We start from the raw sequence: 14,811 nt of genomic DNA on the forward strand, positions 1-14,811 counted from the left end.
TGAAGATCCTTGCCTAAACCCAGGCCTCAAAGAATTACCAGAGACTAAAGTTACAAAAGACATGAGTACAACATCAAAAGGTATCTAACACTTACAGCAGCATTCCAAAGAGAAGGGTAAGAATATAGCTTAAGGGCTGGGAAGGTGGCTCAGTGGTAGAGCGCTTGCCTTGCACGCATGAGGGTTTGATTCCTGGGTTTGATTCCTCAGCACTACATAAGAAAAAAGAAAAAAGCCGGAAGTGAGGCTGTGGTAGAGCACTAGCCTTGAGCTGAAGAGCTGAGGGACAGCACCCAGGCCCAGAGTTCAGGCCCCACGACAGGACCCCCCCCCCCAAAAAAAGAATATAGCTTAACTGATAGAGCACTTGCATAACATGCATGAGGCCCTGAGTCTAATCCCCAGTACCACCAAAAAAAAAAAACTAAAAAGATAGAAGAGACATGCTGGGTAAGAGACAAAAAGAGATGAAAAATTGCCAGAATCTATTAGATATCAAACCTCAGAACTAAGAATGCAAACAAGCCAGATGCAATGACTTGTACTTATAACCCTAGCTATTCAAGAGGCTAAGCTATGAGGATCAAGGTTTGAAGTCATCTAAACAGAAAAATCCACAAGGCTCTCATCTTAACCTGCAAAGAAGCCAAAATGGAGGTATGTCTCAAGTGGTAGAGCACCAGCCATGAGCAAAAAATGTCAAGTGAGAGCACAAAGGTCTAAGTTCAAGCCCTAGTATCAGCACACACACACAGAGGCAATAAATAAACCTTTCCCTAAAAATACCTTTGGAACACTGAAGACACAGAAGACAAAAAGACTTTTAAAGCATCCAAAAAGAATACCACACCTAACTGGCAAAATAAAAAATTAGACTGGCAGCTGACTTCTCAATGGCAAAAACGAAAGTGGTGAAATAATGGTATCTTCAAGTTGTTAAGATCTTATACCTAACAACACAGAATTGTATTGAACTACAGGCACAACAATGCTATTTTTCAAGAATGAAAACAAAATAAAAGGGTAACTTTTGATGAAATAAAAACTAATAGTTTAATTCAAGTAATGGCTTACTTGAAAGAATTTCTAAATGATTACTTCCAATAGAAAGAAAATAATCCATGAAAGAAGGGAAGAGTTGTATAATAAATAAGAAAACTGTAAATATAGTAAATGTGAAAGACACTAAGACTGTATAGAATAATATCTAACTTTTCAATTTCAATAAAAAGTTAAAATAAGATAGAACAAAAGCAGGTAAGAAGATACATGTTCAGAATGAAAATGATGCTAAAATCATTGTGTTTAACATTACTTTCTTAATAGAAAAGAGTAATGACTCTAACTTTAGACTTTGTGAAATTATATACACCTACTGAATTTTCCAGGGTAAAATTTTAGAAGAATGAAAATAGAATAATCAATTTCCAAACTTAAGGAGAAAATAGGAAAAAATACCAATAGGAACTTCATAACCATAGAGGAAATATTAGCATAACTTTTAAAGTAATGAATAGGTCAGACAAAAAATAAAGCTATATAAAATGTAACATGATAAATTCATAAGTTAACCTAGTGTACATCTATAAAATATTGCATTCAATAGTTGAACTTATTCTCCACAGCCTTTACTGGATATGTGTAAACACTGATCACATGTTAGGCCATGAAGTAAAATATTACAAGACAGAGAAACAGAAAAGGAGTGAGAGTAGTACCAGAAGGAGGGTGAGAGAAAGGAGAAAGAGAAGGAAGACAAAAGGAGGATGAGGAGAGAAGGAGAGGAGGAAAAAGAGGAGAGAAAGACAGAGGAAAAAGATAGAGGGTAAGAAAAAAACTAAAAGAAAAAAGTAATAAGGAACAGAACGCCATGAAATACAAAGAACAGAGATACTCTTTGAAAGTTACTTCTTGGGAAAAAAAGTTAGCAAACTGAGATACATATAAAATACCATAAATAATGAAGAAAGGATAGTTAACTAAATCTGGAGTATGTGTATGAGTCGGAAGACTTGCAAAAAGGATGGGCCATAATCTGTTCTTAAAAGACAAGCAAATATTTAAACAGTAAAAGAGAAGAAATACTCTAAGGAGATGGGGGAAATAAACTATGGAAGAGGAATGGCATTGTATAAAGCTCAAGAGAAGCACACATGTGTGTCGACAGTGTATAAAGCACAAGGCAAGGATATGAGAAGTCTAGAGAACCTCAGGACTAGATATTGATAATATATTAAAATGTTATATATAACATATATTGATTATATACATATATATATCCCCAATAGATCTGCACTATAGGCTAAGTACCTTTCATGGTTTTATCTTTTCATGCTGCCAACAAGAAACTTCATGAAATGTGATTGAATGATGCCCATTTTGTAAATTTAAAAACTGAGGCTCAAAGTAAAATATACCAAAAGCTACATGGCAAATTGTATCTGCATTAGCTCAACAACCATACTTCTACCCACAATGCACTGCATCTCCAGTCATCTAGGAGTCTGAACATTACTCTTGAGGCAAATATTCAAAATGCAAACTTGCCACAAAAATTAATGAACACCATATCACACTGACATCCACAAAATGGAAATAAGATATACCATTCTTACTGCACTAAGTCAAGGTAAGCAAATGTAAAAACTCCAGGGAAAGCTCTCCACACACCCTGTAAACTCACTAAACAGCACATAGAACCTGATGGTAGAATTGTGTGATTTTCTATCCTCTTGGGTTAACAAGTCAGTAATCATTCAGGACTGCTTTTAGTGAATGAGAAGGAAAAGATCCTAATTACAATAATGTAGATGATGTGAAGCAAATGATTATGTTTCTTGTTTAAATAATCAACAGAGGAGCGGTATTTATAATACATATGAGATAGAAAAGTAACTACCCATAATATTTATAAACCATTAAGGAAAATAATGAATATAAACAAAACACAAGCCAAAAAATGAGTGAACAAAGAAGACAGATGAGCCACACAGATGACTCATAAACTTATGTAAAAGTTCAACCCGGTTGACAATCAGAGAAAAGTAACTTAAAAACCTATTTCTGCCTTTTAGTGTGGTAGCGATTTAGAAGCTAACTGGGATACAGTACTGGTGAGATTCTGAGAAGACTGGTACCTACAAAACAGCTGAGGGCCACTGTCCCTGACCCCTGATAATACATTCTCCAGTACTAACTACATACTTCCATACCTATGGCACAAATACACACTTCAAATGACTGAGCACTTATTATTGAACCACCATTTGGAAAAGTAAAAAGTTTGTAAACAGCAAAAAGTCTGGAAACAGTATCTATCAATAAATTGTGGTTCATCCATAAAATGAGCATCTTATTAGGATGAAATTTAACCACCGAAAAGGCCAGAAGTGGAGCTATTACTCAAGTGGTAGAGTGCTAGACTTGTGTACCCAGCCCCTGAGTTCAAGCCCCAGCACCAGCACAAAAGGAGGGGCAATTTCCAAGCACTGAAGATATTGTATAACTGTAGAATTTAAATAATAAAATACAAATTGTCTTGGGACCAGGAGTGTGGCTCAGTGGTAGGGCACTTGTCTGAATTCTTGAGGTCCTTGGTTAAATCCAAAGCATGACATTTTAGAAAATTGTCTACATTTTGAGTAACCTAATGCTCCTGAGCACAGGTCCCTGAGTAGTCTGAGTCTCTCCTTATCTGCTCCAGAGCCTCTCAGTATAGACATGGCTGTGTAACTGCTTCAATGAATGCAACATGACAGAAGTGACACATCACTTGTGGAAGAAGCTTCAAAAGCCAGCAAAGGTACCATGTGCCCCTCTCCTCCGGACACATGGATGCAGGTGTTGAATGGAAACCTGGGTCTCTGAATATGAGAGACTCGGGCATCCAGTCCTGCCAAGTCACACCAAACCCACAGTATGCTCAGGAAGTAAACTGCCAGGCACCAGTGGCTCATGGCTATAATCCTAGCTGCTCAGGAGGCTGATGCCTGAGGATCAAAGTTCAAAACCAGCCAGGACAAAATAGTTCTTGAGATTCTAATCTCCAATTAACTATCCAAAAAATGGGAAGTTGAGCTGTGTCTCAAGTAGTAGAGCACTGGCCTTGAGTGCAAACACTCAGGAACAGCACCCAGGCCCTGAGCCCCAGGACCAGCAGAAAAGAAAAGGTGGGGGGGGGGGGAGGAAGGAAGAAAGAGAGAAAGAAAGAAAGGAAGGAAAGGAAAGAAAAGAAACTTACGTTTGTTGGATTAAGTCACCAAGCTATGTTATAGTTTGTGCTATTTGTTTCCACTGCATAAACTACAGTTAGCTCTTGACGAGCATAAAATACAAAAATCTGACAACTAGCCTCTTTTTGAGTTCTAGGCAGATACACTAAAGGACTGACTTAGAAAGCAAAGCCCCACTGCACAGGACCTAAAGGGTGCTGTCTGTCCAGATTTATGAAGGATGAGAGGACGTTATACAGATGACACAGAAGCAGATGGGAGGAGAGAGGCAACGGACAGGAAGGCCTGCTAGCAATCACAAAACATTCTCAAAAATTACTAGATGATGGTTCCCAAACACCAGGGAAAGTAACATGTGCACACACAACAGCAGAGGCAGCTGCAAAGACAAGGCTCAAGGCAGAAACAGAAGGGGAGATGCAAGTCCACCTGGAATAGACAGACATGGATGTTTTCTCCAGCAAAACAGGCAGCTCTGTGGTAGAATCTCAGGGACATAGCTTCAGAGGAGCAGCCACAGGGAAAGGCGGTTCAGAACCAATTAAAGAACTAGCAAGTTTCTTTGTCTATTCAGCCATTTTTCTGGTACACAATTTAATTAAGATGTCAGAAATTCATTATAGGGAAAGCAAAGCAATATGCATTCTTACCCAAGAGCCAGGCAATTTGAACTATTTTATGGCTTAATCCTCACAACAATCCTAACAAATATGCTTATTCACAGAGATGTGAAACCCATGGCTCAGCGAGATAAAGCAACTTGTCCTGGGACACACAGCCCCAAGATGACATAGACATGACTCAAACTCATATCTGACTAAGTTCTTCCAGGTCCCTGGTGAGGACTGGAAGGAAGGAAAGAGACATGCATGCCTCTTCCGTCTCATGTGCCCCCCTCAGTTCACCCCACGGAAAAGTCACTTCAGTTGTCTGTGAACCCAAGAAATGGAAGTCACACACAGCTGCAGTGGGTTTCCCACAGTGATGTATATCATTGATGTATCACAGCATGAAACACTCATAAAAATCCAAAGGGGATTCATGAGACTCTGAAAGTATAACTGATCTTGCCAGGTGCCAGTGGCTCATGCCTGTAATCCTAGCTACTCAGGAGTCTGAGGTCTGAGGATTGCAGCTCAGGGCTAGACCAGGGCAGGAAAGTCTGTGAGACTCTTATCTCCACTAAACTACCCAAAAAGCCAGATTTGGAACAGTGGCTCAAGTGGTGGTGCACTAGCCTTGAGCAAAAGCAGCTCAGGGACCATGCTCAAGTTCAAGCTCCAAGACAAAAAAAAAATAAAAAAATAAAAAGTTTTGAAATGTAATTGATCTTAAAAGAAAAACCTTTAAATCACTATTATTATTCTTATTGGGGATGGTACTGGGGGGGGGGTGCTGTGCTTTCTTGGCAGGTACTCTGTCTCTTAAGCCACGCCCCATTATTCCCTTTTGCCTTCATTATTTCAAACAGTGGTTCATGTTCTCTTTGGGCTTGCCTTGACCACAATCCACCTATTTATTGTTCCCACATAGTTAGAGTGACAGGCACAGCCACCACATCCAGTTATTGACTGAGATAGAAGTTTCAAGTTTATGCCTGGGCTTGCCTTGAACTATAATCCTCCTGATCTCAGCCTCCTGAATGGGTAGGATTATAGGCTAAATCCATGCTATTTTGACATTTTTAATCCTAGACTTCAAGTTGATGTTTCCCCAAAAGGCAATATTATCTCTGATCCTATACCATCTTTGAATGTTTGTTATCTGCTGTAGGGCTGAGATCTGAGGGTCACAGTTCAAAGCCAGAAGGAAGCTGAAGCAGGGGCAGCAAGTAACAAAGGAGACAGGGCTTAGAATAAAACACCTTGGGATGGATCCTGCCTGGCAGAGGTGCATTTGGCACCTGTACTTTCCTAGCCCTGGCTTGCTGCTGCCTCTGAGGAGATGCTACGCCTGGGCCATTTTTTTGTTGTTGGTGGTGGTGGTGGGGCCTGAACTCTGAGCCTGGGCACTGGTGGCTCATGCCTGTAATCCTAGCTACTCAGGAGGCTGAGAGCTGAGGATTGTGGTTCAAAGCCAAGCTGGTCAGGAAAGTCCATGAGACTCTTACCTCCAATTAACCACCAAAAAGCTGGAAATGGAGATGTGGCTGAAGTGGTAGAGCACTAGCCTTCAACACAAAAGCTAAGGGATCATGCCTAGGGTCTGAGTTCAAGCCCAAGGACCAGAAAACACACACACACACACACACACACACACACACACAATCACATCACATCTAAAAAGAGATTTTTGGAACAAAGCTATTAGCCCTGTCTCCTTTGTACTTATTGTGCCTGCTTTAGCTTCCCCAGGTGTTATCTGGGATGATGATATTGGTGTGACTACAATGGAGATGATGACGATGATGACGACAACAATGGTAGAAGAACTCCTTGCAGGATGGTTTTAAGCCAAGAACTGGCAAAGGGAGAGGGTTGTATGGGATTGTATACTGGCTCTAGATTACGGTCCTAGATGGCTCTGCCACTTGTCTCCTGTGGGGCTCGTATCAGTCTCTCTCTAACCTGTTTCCCCATCTGTAAATTGGAGATAGTAACAGGATCTACCTCAGAGAGTTGCTAGGAACAGGAAAGAAAATGTTAATGGTCAATATAATTGTGTGTGTGAGAGAGAGAGAGAGAGAGAGAGACAGACAGACAGACAGACAGACAGAGACAGAGACAGAGACAGAGAGACAGAGAGAGATGGGGAGAGAGAGAGGGGGAGGGGGAGGGGGAGGGGGAGGGGGAGAAAGAGAATATGTGTGTGCATGTGCATGCATGCCAGTCCTAAGGCTTAAACTCAAGGCCGGGGTGCCTGTCCCTAACCTTTTTTTACTCAAGGCTAGCACTTTACCACTTGAGCCATCACTCCACTTCTGACTTTTTGGTGGTTAATTGGGAGATAAAAGCATCTCATGGACTTTCCTGACCGGGCTGACTTAGAACCAAATCCTCAGATCTCAGCCTCCTGAGTAGCTAGGATTACAGGCATGAGCTACTGGTGCCAGCCTCAGTTTAATTTTTAGTAAGCACAAAGCACTTAGTTCAATACTTATCACTTAATGCTCAATATGTAGTGACCTAATGTAATATGTAAGTAATCAGTAGCACAATATAGAAAGCATGGGTGTTCTGAAGGAAGGCTGCATAAATTTCAGGAAAAAAAAAACACATGGTTTGGAGTCTTTGAAACAAAGGCCTTATATTGTAAATAGGTTTCAGGACAGGATCTTATACTAATTCTCACCAACAAGGATTCTATTGTGGAATCTCTCTCACCCTCATTCGCGTTAGCTGGCATCCATGGCACCCGTCCTGTCTCTCCAGCTACACCACGCTCAACCTCTCTCCCCCAGGAGGCAGCTCAACAACAGTGGCATCTATTCTCTATGGCGTCTTTTCCCCAAGGTTTTCATTAATGAGGGAAGCAAAACTGCAAAAGAATATGCAGGGACTGGGTGTTGGCATCTCATCCCTGCAATCAAAACTACTCAGATGTCTGAGATCTGAGGATCGCTATTGGAAGCCAGCCCAGGCAGAAAAGTCCATGACTCTTATCTCCAATTAACCAGCAAAATGCTGGAAGTGGAGCTGTGGTTCAAGTGAAAGAATTCCAGCCTTGAACAAAAAAGCTAAAGGACAGTCCTGGGCCCTGAGTTCACTCCTCAGTACTGACTATGTGTGTGTGTGTGTGTGTGTGTGTGTGTGTACATATATGTACACACACACACACACACACACACATATATATATATATGTATTACATACAGAAGATAGGAGACATTCAAACAATGGGAAGACTAGACAGTTATATAAGTAAGTCTACTGTGAGCCAGGAACTATCCCTCTCTGTTTTGGTTAAATGTCAGTGGTGACTCTATATTTGAGCATAATTCTATTCTTATTTCTAAGCATCCAGAGATACCATCTGTGAAGTTTCCCTTTAAGAAACAAATCTAGCACTCTAGATTCAGTAGAATTAGGTCTGCCGGAAATGGATGTGACTGAAAACTGGATCATCAGAGAGTCAGTGCGGGGCTGAAGGAGAGTGGGCAAGAAGCTGGTCTATATATGGCCAGCAAGCTTTGGACAGATGTAGTCAGGAGCACAAGCTTCTTGACATGGCCTCTGATATACTCCATGATCTGCTTTCTTCTCCATCTATCTCTCTACAGGTTCCCTAAACTGCCAGCATCCCATCCTGCCCTGGGAACTTGGTCTACCCTCCCTGCCTCTGTTCCTGCTCTAAGTAAAATACTCTTTGCCCCAAAAAGACTGTAACTGTTTGTCTGCTGGAGACTCTGGAGAGCCGAGTTTTCATACCTGCAGCTATAGCCCCTCACCATGGCTCTGCCAATAGAGCCACCAGGAAACATGGGACAAACACTGAACTAAAGCCTGGTGTCATAGGAAATTCCTGTTTCAAATGCCTAGCTCTTCCTCTTACTAGCTGTATGACTCTGGGTGTTAATTTTCTCTTCTGTAAAATGGACACAATAAGGCCTTACTCCTCTACTAGGTTGTTGGGAGACGAAAATTATCTCTAAGTACTTGCAACATTCTGTTTCATATGGCGAACCTGATACAGGTTAAATATACATAGAATGAAGAAAAGTGGGAAAAAATGCAAGAAAGATAAAAAGGGAATGGAGGAAGGGGACAAGCAAGAATACCAGAGAGGTGAATCCAACCAGTGTATATTATATGCATTTGTGGAAATACCACAAAAGAGCCCCCCATTGCACAATTAATGTGCACTAATGAAAAACAGGAGATAGGAGAAGAATGAAAAGGTAGGCTGTGTGCCAGCAGCCAGCAAACTTCTGTACTCATGGGCTGGCTCAGTGCCTCCTGCGGGGCATCTGTGTTGTAAGGCTCCTCACTTCACACTCACAAAAGGAGAGGGGGTTTTCACTCCGGTTGGGATTCATGCTCTTATTTCTTTTCATTCTGTCTTGTGTTTTGAATCAGGGTTTTGCCACGTTGTTTAAGCTTACTCAAACTCATGATCTTCCGAGAGCTGGAATTACAAGCATAAGCCATCACGCTTAGCTTTCCTGGGCTACCCACCTCCATCATCCAGCTGCAACTCTCAAGCATGAAGCAGTAGTAGCACGGTACCACATGAAAGGGACGCTGCTGCCCAACTCCTTGAATCCCAGCGCCAAGTTCTGTTTCATGAACATCAGCAGCAGAAATCAGATGTGATCTTGTCCAACATCATTCCCAGAACATGCAGAAAGCACCAGGTGTGGGTGGCTAATGCCTATAGTCCTAGCTACTCAGAAGGCTGAGATCTAAGGATCACAGTTGGAAGCCAGCCCAGGCAGGAAAGTCCGTGATTCTTATTCTCCAATTAACCACTAGAGAACTGCAAGTGGAGCTGTGGCTCAAAGTGGTAGAACACTAGCCTTGAGCACGAATGCTCAGGCCCTGAGTTCAACCCCTACCACCATTACCACCACCAACAACAAAACATATGGAAGCTGAGGCCTAGTAAGGTCATGTGGTTGTATTTTGTTAGTTCTATGTTTACATACATGTTACTGGTCATGCAGTCAATTTGGACATGGCTACCACGAATACAACTATCATAGATTAAAGTTGGAAAGAACTTGAAAATGTATCTCATTGGGCCCATTCTAAGACTTCAGGATGACATATGAGCTCTGTCTGCTACAGTATTTCACGATTCATTTCATGGATATTTCTTGAACACCTATGATGTGCTGTGAATTAGGGACACAAGTCAAATGCCACCCAGCTCTCAGCACGGACCTCACAGACTAGTGGGAAGGCTGGCACTAAATACATCATCCTGTATCTGATATATCATCCTATATCTGCTAAAGTCTCACTACTGTGAATAGATCATGTTCAAATATGCTAGAATGAACACCTCCACCTACATACCTGGGGTGGAGGGAAACATCACACATAGGGCCCTGGAAACTGCCCATCCTACTGGGTTCCCTGGTATGAGTCTCATGCAAGCTGACATTGGGCACCATTGAATTTCTCAGCTCTACCTCGTAAAACAGATAAACCAACTGAGGTCTGAAGAATTAATTCTCTTGCCCCCCAGCTCACACGGATGATAGATGGAAGAATCTTCAAGTCCTACCATGGCTCACATAGGCTTCCTTCCAAGTGAAATCCCAAACCCTACAGTGTGACATACGATCTGACCCCTGCTCTCTTACCACCCTGTCCAAGTCCCAAATGTCACTCCTTCTACCAGGGACCGAAGTCCATGTCCCCAAATAACTCTGGCCCATTTTCAGCACTCAGGACTCAGCTGGGGTTTACATGATCCAGGAAGCCCTGCTGGAGGTGGCCTTCCTGGGCTCTAACACCTTCACATATCGAGAGAGAAACACTCATCACATAATGTCTTCATCCATTCAACAAATATTTATTGAGCAACTTCCATAAGCCAAGCACTGGCTGGTACACAGCAGTCACACACAAAGCCCCTGCCCTCGTGGAGCTTCCATTCTGGTGGGGGAAACAATGAACAAACAGTACATGAAATAATGCCCAGGAGTTTAGTGCTATTCAACAACAACCAAAAAAAAAAAAAAAAAAACACCACACAGCAAGGGCTGGAGACTGGTAGGGATGTCACTCAGGACTCTCTAAGGAGATGGCATTTGGTGAGAGCTGAAGCAGTGACAGGGTAAGCCATGTAAACAACTGGGAAATGAGAATTTTAGGAAGCAACAGCAATGGCTTTACTTGCGTTTATTCCCTACTGACTTGTGGAGTCTATGAGGGCAAGGGTACCTCTTAAATATGATCCCCATGGCCCAGTAACGGACTTAGTATCACCACAGTGAACATACACAGATGAATGAATGAGCCTGGGCTGAACTGACCGAGTCTATCTGGCCTAACAAGACCCAGCCTACCTTGTGTGTGTCTCTCTCTTCCCACAGGGTCAGGCTGAACACAGGCCTTCTTGGGCCAGCTCCCTTGCCTGACTCTGTGGCTGGTTTCTGTCTGCAGATTCTGTCTTCATTAGGACTACAGCACTGACACATTCAGGTTCATCTTTCTGGCTTTTGTATCTCTGCCTTGGACCTAGAACCTTGTCTAGAAGAATCCAGATCATAAACTGGGACCCTTACTTTGCCTAGCCCAGGTTTCCTTAATCACATACACCCAAGACTGAGGTCCCTGATATCTGAGTCAGACTTCCTCCCATAGCTAACTCCTACTCCTGGAAGTCCTACCAGCCCGATTTTCAACTTCCTTCCAAACCAAATAACTCCTCCCTGAGTGGAACATCAATTCTCTATCCACATAGATCCTTTCTGTGGCCATATCTCTGCAAGTTCCAACTTCATGAAGTCATTATTGAATGCTTACCATATCCAGGCCTACAGCTAAGTATCTGAGTAAGGGACAAAGTTCCCAGCCCCAAGGCTAAGTACCTGGGTCTTCAGTTGTCAGCTGCAGACTCCTCTTACTTTCAGCAGACTACCTGGTCAAAGTCTCAAGATCTGACTACCCTAACTCAAAATCCTGATATTCCTGAAAGCACACTAAATAGTTCTGTACATTGCTGAAATAAACGGCTTTATTTACTCAACCACCATAGAAGCCTCTGGAAATCATTGGTGCTTCACCTCATATTCCAACGGGACTAAAATTAGCTCACGGATGAGTAACTCAACCATTATTCACCCTTCCATCCACCACTCACTGACACCTGCTACATGCCAAGTCCTGAATCATAAATCAAGTGCCTGCACTGATGGTGATACTGGTTGTTGGTGATGGTGGAGATAATGGTGATGGTGGAGATAATGGTGATGGTGTGGAGGGTGGTTTTTTTAAAAAGGCAGTGATCTATTGAATGTATGTGCACTACAACACTCAGAAGTTTTCTGATACTATAACAAAATGATGCCATAGATATTACTGGCATCAGAGAGGGTAAAGGACTAAAGAGGAAAGACAACTTGCTCTAGATGGGACGGCTCAGGAGCTGGGCCCAGGAGATCCTCGTCTGTCTGCCTCCCAAAAGCAACTGTTAAGGTGCCCAAGAGTTGGACTGTAAGCACTAAACTAATAGGTATCCAAGAGAAGAGGTTCTAGCCCACGGACTCAAAGATGGCCAAGACAGACAGACAGACAGACAATCTAACAGGAAAGAGGGGAGCAGGTGAGTGCTGAGGGCTGAAAACAGGTAAGAGCTGGAGGGGAGCCAGAGGAAGGAGTGGGTAGCTTGACCAGAGTGGCTCTGGGGGTCAGGCCCTGAAGGACAGCTGACCAGCAAGGCATGGCGCGGTGGTGCCGCCGGTGCTGGGCCGGGTCCTCCGAGGTCGTCCTGTCCACCCCCCCTCGTGTCCCCGCGGGGCGGGGCCGGGCCTCACCTCCTTCCACCTGAGCTGGCGGATGCTGATCTTCAGGGCTTCCAGGGAGGTCTTGGCCTTGGAGCTGTCCACGGTGACCACCCGCTGCCAGCCGCCGTCGTCGGCCCTGCGGCCCGAGCTCCGCTTCCAGCCGCGGCCTTTGCCCCTGGGCTTCCCCTGCTGGCAGAGGCCTCGCGTCGGCGTCGGCGTCAGCGCCGGGGCCGGCTTCGGCTTGGACGGGGACACGCGGGCGTCGCCCTCCTCGGCCGCGCGGGGCCGCGCCGGGGCCCGGGCCTTGGCCTCCTCCTCCCCCTCCTTGCGCTCGGGCTCCCCGGCCGCTCCCGCGTCCACGCTGACCTGCCCCAGCGCCGCCAGCGCCCTGGCCTCCGTCTCCCGCCGGGCCGCGGCCACGGCCTCCGCCTCCCACCGCGCCGCCAGCTCCCGCTCGCAGCTGCCCCGTCTCATGGCGCTCATGGCCGGTGCCAACGCCGCTGCCGCCGCCGCCGCCACCACCGCTGCTCCGCCGCTCCGGCCCGCGACCGAGTGGCCGCCGCCGCCACGCGCTCCCCGCCCGAGCCCGTTGCCATGATCGCCCCGGTTCCCAGTGACAGGGACAGTCGCCGCCTCGGACGGGGCCCGGGAAGGGACAATCGCCGACCGAGCCCCTGCGACCTCATAGGCGGCTGGCGCTCACGTGACCGGGGCTGTCACAGAGGCGGCGGCGGCCATCTTGGAAGTGGGCAAGCGCGGCGCGGCCCCGCCCACCCAGGCCGGCTCTAGGTTTTGGAGCGCTCAGTGCCTGGCCGGGACTAGAAGCAGGTGAGACGCGACGCTGAGCGCTGGGGGGAGGCTCACGAGAGGAGTGACACCTGTTTCAAATAAGAGACTCAGTTTCCCCAGCCCCACATGCACAGGCTGGACAACTCTTTTTGTCTCTTGTTTTTTTGTTTTTGCTTTTGTCGGTCATGGGGCTTGAACTCAGGGCCTGGGCGTTGTAACCACTTTGAGCCACAGCACTATTTCCGGTTTTCTAGTGTTTTATTGGAGATAAGAGTCTCACGGCCTTTCCTGCCCGGGCTGGCTTCGAACTGCGATCCTCAGATCTCAGCTTCCTGAATAGCTAGGATTACAGGGCTGAGCCACCAGCGTCCGGCCTGGGACAGCTCTTGGGGAACTTGCTCAGTCTGGTGATGGCTGTTCGTGGTGCGGGCCCTGGGAAGCAGCAGGGGTTCCGTGGATGGGATGAGAGAAGGCTGGGGGGGGGGGGGGGGGGGGGGGAGGGCATCTCTGGGCCTGGGAGAAACCCCAGATGGAGTGGGGCGAGGCCTTCCTCTGTTCCCAGGGAACACTCCCATGTTGTGGAGTGGAGACGCCTTACAGACTCCCAGTGGAATCAAGGACATCAACTCCTGTTTTGTTTTGTTTTGTTTTGTTTCCTTATTGTTACTTTATTGTAGTATGAGATAAGAAAGTTATTTTTTTTAATCAAATCTTTTCTTTTTCTGCATGGCAACTCCAACTTCTGTTTCTAGGGAAAATAGTAATGTTTTTTGACTGTGAGTTCTTTGGAATCAAAGACTTGTTTTTTGAATGTTTCCTGGCTTCTTCTTAGCAAATGTTCAATTGGTTGTTGAGCTTAAAAACAAACCAGGATTCTACCTCTCAGGAAGAAAAATAACAAAATGACTTCTCATAAAGATTTTAGTTTGGATGAAATTTCTTCCTGAAATCTGAATGCAATAGCAGACTAATACATATATAATTACATTAAAGTGATTCTTTTAATAGAATAAAAAACATTACAGAAAAAAAAGAATTTAGTTTGGGTTTGTTTTTTTATAAATACGTCTTGAGGGCTGGGAATGTGGCTTAGTGGTAGAGTGCTTGCCTAGCATGCACGAAGCCTAGGTTCAATTCTTCAGTACCACATAAATAGAAAAAGCCAGAAGTGGTGCTGTGGCTCAAGTGGTAGAGCAAAAGAAACTCAGGGACAGTGCCCGGGCCCTGAATTCAAGCCCCAGGACTGACAAAAAAAAAAAAAAATGTCTTGAATCTGCTCTTAGTGCAAATTTAGTATTTTAGCTACTTTTATTGCACAGTTCAGTGGCTTTCAGTTACACACCCACATAATTATTACACAAACACCACCACCAGCCAGCTCCAGAACTTCTTTTC

The 14,811-nt window shown here is 44.8% G+C and overlaps 1 protein-coding gene across 1 annotated transcript in view; it reads right to left on the bottom strand.

Annotated features, from left to right (window-relative positions):
* Ttll11 (tubulin tyrosine ligase like 11) overlaps positions 1–13,101 on the bottom strand; it is a 226,743-nt gene extending 213,642 nt beyond the window's left edge. The window contains exon 1 of the mRNA XM_042678654.1: positions 12,658–13,101. Within this exon, the coding sequence (XP_042534588.1) occupies positions 12,658–13,101 (444 nt within the window). The remainder of the gene's footprint in view (positions 1–12,657) is intronic.
* Between the last annotated feature and the right edge of the window lie 1,710 nt (positions 13,102–14,811).

Source organism: Dipodomys spectabilis, unplaced genomic scaffold, assembly GCF_019054845.1.
Source record: "Dipodomys spectabilis isolate Male_0828 unplaced genomic scaffold, ASM1905484v1 ptg000046l, whole genome shotgun sequence".
Lineage (NCBI taxonomy): Eukaryota > Metazoa > Chordata > Mammalia > Rodentia > Heteromyidae > Dipodomys > Dipodomys spectabilis.